This window comes from Melanostigma gelatinosum, assembly GCF_949748355.1.
Source record: "Melanostigma gelatinosum genome assembly, chromosome: 9".
Lineage (NCBI taxonomy): Eukaryota > Metazoa > Chordata > Actinopteri > Perciformes > Zoarcidae > Melanostigma > Melanostigma gelatinosum.
The window spans coordinates 3,627,761-3,634,817 of NC_136642.1; the positions used below are offsets into that span (position 1 = coordinate 3,627,761).

Here is a 7,057-nt window from a genome sequence, read left to right on the forward strand (position 1 = left end):
TCCGACTGTTGGGGACTCCAGGTCACACTTTTCATTTCTTTGTTGCATCAGATCATCTTCCTGCATCACTTTCTGAGTATTTCAAGATTGTTGTTATAATCACTCCTCCAGAATGCTAATCGGACACATATTACACAAGTAATAATGAATAATAAGACGTGTCATCTAAAATAATATGGTTTATAAATGATTCTCTCAAACAGAAGAATGAAACTCAGCGTTTTGGTTCTCCTGCTGCTCCTGGAGACACGCTCAGCTTACACTTATGGTGAGTACGATCTGAGAGTATGTGTGACGTCTTTATTGTCAATCATCACCAGGAGGTGCACGTAGGTCTGTTTTGTTAGCAAGAAAGTACATTTATAGTATATTTATAGAACTTTTTAACTGTCGGGAGTTTAGTTTTTTTCTCCAAAATTATTTGAGTTGTGGTGAAAGGAAGCAAGACTTTTTTTTGGACTTAATTTGAGTTTTTTATACAGTTTTTATGTTTTTGAAATCGTACTTGTGTTCATAAAAATGAATTTCCCTCCTCAAATTAAACTGCATTGGCAGAACAACTTCCTCTTTTCTGAAAACTTGTCTGCAACAACTTCCTGCAGGATTTAGCAATGAGCAAAAAGTTGCCATGTGGCTCATCAGACTTAAGGAAACACATGCAAAGAGACACAAACAAATCAACACATCTTTCCACCAATTCCACAACAATTAATCACAGAGAAACTAATTCATCAATCTGGCAACACGTGCAAACAACCAAATACACAAACGCACGATAGTTGACTACATAACAGTGAGCTGATGGTTTAAGTATAAACCTAGAGTATAGAATGTTGAAACACATGGTCTATATCACACTGAGCCATGGAGTAATACGTTGTTGGACACAGATTCATGCTGAACAATTCACAAACGATCTTCCTTTATATCTCTTGTGTTTTTCAACCGTCTCTCTCCCAGAGAACGTGGCCTTGCGTGGAAAGGCGACCCAGTCAAGCCGTTGGACGGACTCGTTTGGAGCTGCTTACAATGCTATTGATGGAAACCGTGAGGGTACTTATGCCTCGGGATCATGCAGCTGCACTAACCAAGAGTCCAACCCCTGGTGGAGAGTGGACCTGCTGGAGTCCTACATCGTCACCTCCGTCACCATCACCAACAGAGGAGACTGCTGCGAGAACAGGATCAACGGGGCAAAGATTCACATCGGCAACTCTTTAGATAACAACGGTGCCGCAAACCCACTGTAAGAAAATATATCCCGCAATTAAAAATACTTTTATTCTGCTTTTTTTCTTGTAAGTACGTCTGTGAATCATGCTCATTTTCCCCTCCGCTCGGTGTTTTTGTGCATGTGAGCGTGCGCCACTGGCTCGTTCACGACGCAGCAGTGTAGCGCCCACTTTCTGGTTCCCGCTCACGAAGACTCTGTTTGCGCTGTTAGCACAGTTAGCTGCAAGCTGCAGGCTCAGCTATCGCCATGCGGAGGCGATAGATATGTGGCACCTTCAGATGTTATTTCCACAAATATATACAGTATATAAATGTCAGTGTTTTTTCCAAGTATCATTATGCTAATACGTGAGGAGAATTCAACTTTCAAGAATCAAAAAACAAGCTTGTTTCTTTCATCTTCATGTCAAAGGACTACAGGTTTAACATGTGATTCATGTGCTGTTTTCTCCCTCTCTCTCTGTTAGGGCTGGTAAAATTACTAGAACGGCGGCAGGCGAATCGGTTACTCTGACTTTCACTAAACGTGTGGAGGGACGTTACGTGACTGTGGTTTTACCGGGTTCACAGAAATACCTCACACTCTGTGAAGTGGAAGTCTACGGGTACCGGGCCCCGACTGGTGAGCATTTGAGCTGTTACATGAATTAGTATGCAGTGACCTCGCATCTATACACTGTGGTGTCAGCCAGTAGATAAAACCTAAAATATGAAAACTATTTTTATGTTTTTCATGTTATTCACATTGAATGCTTATAGGCTACATTTGCATTCAAAATAATCATATTGTAGCGACCCTCGATAAGGAAAGCTACGAGACGTTATCTTGCTTGACCAAAGTCAGCGAATGGGGAGGGGCCGGGAGGGTCTGCGCCACCAAGTACAGTCTGTGAAGGGGGTCATCTGTTTTTGTCCTGTATTATGTCTGCAAATTTATTCACATTTTCTTGACGAGTCATTGGAGATGTTAAATTGAACATTGCAAGAAAAACAAAAACAGCATCAGAAGTCACACATGTTGTATGTGCATTGTCTTTTGCAGGAGAGAACCTGGCCCTCGGAGGAAAAGCCTCACAGTCCTCGCTGTACATGTTTGGCATTGCATCTAACGCCAATGATGGGAATCCCAGCAGCAAGTGGGCGCACGGCTCCTGCACTCACACAAAGAACGACATCAACCCCTGGTGGCGACTGGACCTGCGCAAAACCCACAAAGTGTTTTCTGTTAAGATAACCAACCGAGAGGAAGACTCGGACCGACTCAATGGAGCCGAGATCCGCATTGGAGATTCCCTCGACAACTTCGGCAACAACAACCCCAGGTAGTTTACAACCTGTTCGTTTAAAATCCATGGTTTCTTCATTTACATCTTGAGATACATTTGTATTTACTTTACAGCTGCTCTTTGTTACAGACTCAAATATCTGTTTTTTAAGGTGATAATATCTACGTATTGATTTTACTTTGTTGTGCTGCCCCCATGTGGCCAGAAAATCAAGTATTTTAGAAAAAAACATCTGGTATCACAAAATAAACTTGAGACCATCACTTACAAAACATAATCGGCTTCGCTCCAAGCTCCACCTCTGACCGAGCAAGCCCTTTACTTTACATTAGTAAAGTACATTTACATTACTGCTTTGTGCTCTTTGTTAAAGCGACAGAGACCAACCTTTCTGTTTCTTCTGCCAGGTGTGCTGTGATCACAAGTATCCCATCAGGTGGTGTCGGTGAGTTCCAGTGTAATGGGATGGACGGTCGTTATGTCACCGTCGTCATCCCAAGAGAAGAGTTTCTGACTCTGTGTGAGGTGGAGGTGTATGGCTCTCCCCTGGATTAGATATGAAGAAGTTCACAATAAAAAACAATCATCAAAAATCACTTCTTTTGTAAACTATGACATTGATTCCATTGTGAGATTTATTTCCGGCACTACCTGGTGCGTAAGTTTTAATTTCTAATGCTGTTGAGTTGTTTTTTTACCAAACCTTTTGTTTACTGTCACTACCTGCTGCATGATAGAACTGTCTGTCATCAATACTGAAATACAATTAAATCATCAACACAGCCTCCACTTTTCCCTAAGTTTCAGTCCTGGGGGCAGACACACTCGCAGGTTTGCCTTGGACCAGCCGCTCGATATGATGCTGTACTGAGCTCCTCTCTGCTCTTCTCTACCTCCTTCTGAATGAATTTGTGTCCCATTCATGCACATTACTAACTTTGCTTCTTCGCCACGGATCGTGGTTACACCTGGACCGTGGTCGTACCTCCTGCCATGGCCCTGCTGACGCCTACTGCTGCTATCATTGTTATTATTAATCACATTTCTGTTGCTATTACTGATACCATCAATGCTGGTATCATCATTAATACTGTATTATATCCACTGCTGCTGTTATTATTCTTCCATCATCCTGCGTACTACTCTGATTATATGAGTCATTGACTGTATGTCGTATGCATTGAATGTGTAACTGTTATTGTAGTGACCGTTGCTTCTCAATAAAAAAAGTCACGACAGTTGCTGAAATGTTTGTTCTGACGCGTGCCATAAATAACGAAGTCCAGTTTCCAATACAGGCATTTTATTTCTCACATGAACAGAGTTCCAGCACTTTCTCTTCAGTTGTCCATTTTCTCCATAAATCAATAAATCATCACATTTACATTCGTTAAATGTGCACGGTCAAAACCTGTTTGCTTCTGCCTATTAGCAAGCACCTGTGTCCACTGACCTCACTGATTATATTACCTGTGCCCTGATTCACACCGGCACTACGCCCCCATGTGGTGGGAGGTTGTACAACAGCAAAAACAACAAAATGGCTCTGACACAGAGCATTTGAGATGTTGAAGCAGAGAGACAGTTAAAGTGATGCTGGCAAAAAAAAATTACGTTTTTGGGAATGAGCACATTGCGCAAAAAAAAAATATCTGCAACTAAGCATTTTCAGCATTAGCGGTCAAATTCTTCAGGTCAAAAGCACATAGAAAAAGGCTGACACCAGCTATTTTTCCTCAGATGGCAGTTCAAGAGCACATTGCGAAAGACCGCTCCAAAACCACACAAACACCTTTAAAGTATCACAGAGTGAAGTCTTGAGTGAGGAGCATCAGGCTGGACCGACAGCTTTGCTTCTCTGAACTGAAGTTGTTGTTGTATCTCCGTATTATACTTCAGCAGTTTATGAAGTGCTGATTATTTATCCATTCTCAACCAATCCTCCTGCTGTAACGGTCCATTTTAATCAAGCCATGGTCTGCAGAGGTCGTGCAGGATGTCCAGTAAGCAATGATAGAAAAAGAACTCATACGAGTTACTCCAGTGAAGTAACAACACCACTCTGTGAAGAACACTCTGTTACAAGTCAAAGTCTTGCATTCAAAATGTTACTGAAATATAAGAACGGAAGTACGAAAAGCAAATGTAATTAAAGTATCAAAAGTACACGTCACAGAGTAGCCCCTTATGAGAGTGTTATATTATTATTATCATACAGAATATTATTACAGCAGTTTAATCACGTTGATCATGTTTTGATTGTGAAATCATAATCTGCACATTAACTTCAGTTTTCATGCAAGTTAAGTGGAGTCAAAAGTGCAATATTTCCCTCTGAGGAGTAGTGTAGATATTAAAGTATAAAGTAGTATAAAATGGGAAAAATCATGTAAAGTACCTCAAAATTGAAAGTACAGTACAAAGTCTTGAACCAATATCATCGGTAATGAATTGATGTGTGTGATCTTTGACACACTTCTGTAGATGTACTTCTGAAATTGAGTCACGAGTTCAGGGAAGGGAAATACACGTGCATGGGAGTCAACCGATGGCATGTGATTGGATAAGAGTTGAAGATGAATATGATTTCTGATGATTGGTTGGATACGGTTTCACCGAGACGCATATAAAGAGCACGGGAACTGTTTATGTTTTAGGTGTTTGGAAGCTTTTTTCTTCTTCATTGAACCATCCGACTGTTGGGGACTCCAGGTCACACTTTTCATTTCTTTGTTGCATCAGATCATCTTCCTGCATCACTTTCTGAGTATTTCAAGATTGTTGTTATAATCACTCCTCCAGAATTCTAATCGGACACATATTACACAAGTAATAATGAATAATAAGACGTGTCATCTAAAATAATATGGTTTATAAATGATTCTCTCAAACAGAAGAATGAAACTCAGCGTTTTGGTTCTCCTGCTGCTCCTGGAGACACGCTCAGCTTACACTCATGGTGAGTACGATCTGAGAGTATGTGTGACGTCTTTATTGTCAATCATCACCAGGAGGTGCACGTAGGTCTGTTTTGTTAGCAAGAAAGTACATTTATAGTATATTTATAGAACTTTTTAACTGTCGGGAGTTTAGTTTTTTTCTCCAAAATTATTGGAGTTGTGGTGAAAAGAAGCAAGACTTTTTTTTGGACTTAATTTTAGTTTTTTATACAGTTTTTATGTTTTTGATATCGTACTTGTGTTCATAAAAATGAATTTCCCTCCTAAAATTAAACTGCATTGGCAGAACAACTTCCTCTTTTCTGCAAACTTGTCTGCAACAACTTCCTGCAGGATTTAGCAATGAGCAAAAAGTTGCCATGTGGCTCATCAGACTTAAGGAAACACATGCAAAGAGACACAAACAAATCAACACATCTTTCCACCAATTCCACAACAATTAATCACAGAGAAACTAATTCATCAATCTGGCAACACGTGCAAACAACCAAATACACAAACGCACAATAGTTGACTACATAACAGTGAGCTGATGGTTTAAGTATAAACCTAGAGTATAGAATGTTGAAACACATGGTCTATATCACACTGAGCCATGGAGTAATACGTTGTTGGACACAGATTCATGCTGAACAATTCACAAACGATCTTCCTTTATATCTCTTGTGTTTTTCAACCGTCTCTCTCCCAGAGAACGTGGCCTTGCGTGGAAAGGCGACCCAGTCAAGCCGTTGGGGGGACTCGTTTGGAGCTGCTTACAATGCTATTGATGGAAACCGTGAGGGTTCTTATGGTTTGGGATCATGCAGCCACACTAACCAAGAGTCCAACCCCTGGTGGAGAGTGGACCTGCTGGAGTCCTACATCGTCACCTCCGTCACCATCACCAACAGAGGAGACTGTTGCGAGAACAGGATCAACGGGGCAAAGATTCACATCGGCAACTCTTTAGATAACAACGGTGCCGCAAACCCACTGTAAGAAAATATATCCCGCAATTAAAAATACTTTTATTCTGCTTTTTTTCTTGTAAGTACGTCTGTGAATCATCCTCATTTTCCCCTCCGCTCGGTGTTTTTGTGCATGTGAGCGTGCGCCACTGGCTCGTTCACGACGCAGCAGTGTAGCGCCCACTTTCTGGTTCCCGCTCACGAAGACTCTGTTTGCGCTGTTAGCACAGTTAGCTGCAAGCTGCAGGCTCAGCTATCGCCATGCGGAGGCGATAGATATGTGGCACCTTCAGATGTTATTTCCACAAATATATACAGTATGTAAATGTCAGTGTTTTTTCCAAGTATCATTATGCTAATACGTGAGGAGAATTCAACTTTCAAGAATCAAAAAACAAGCTTGTTTCTTTCATCTTCATGTCGAAGGACTCCAGGTTTAACATGTGATTCATGTGCTGTTTTCTCCCTCTCTCTCTGTTAGGGCTGGTAAAATTACTAGAACGGTTACTCTGACTTTCACTAAACGTGTGGAGGGACGTTACGTGACTGTGGTTTTACCGGGTTCACAGAAATACCTCACACTCTGTGAAGTGGAAGTCTACGGGTACCGGGCCCCGACTGGTGAGCA

At 41.3% G+C, this 7,057-nt stretch overlaps 1 protein-coding gene across 1 annotated transcript; it reads left to right on the forward strand.

Annotated features, from left to right (window-relative positions):
- Positions 1-207: 207 nt before the first annotated feature.
- LOC306782659 (uncharacterized protein) lies at positions 208-3,735 on the forward strand (the record flags this gene model as incomplete). The annotated part of the gene is made up of 5 exons (XM_079276103.1): positions 208-268; positions 961-1,246; positions 1,701-1,855; positions 2,276-2,555; positions 2,927-3,735. The coding sequence occupies 5 exons, from the start codon at positions 208-210 to the stop codon at positions 3,072-3,074; spliced, it is 930 nt and encodes a 309-aa protein (XP_079132229.1). The 3' UTR covers positions 3,075-3,735.
- Positions 3,736-7,057: the final 3,322 nt, after the last annotated feature.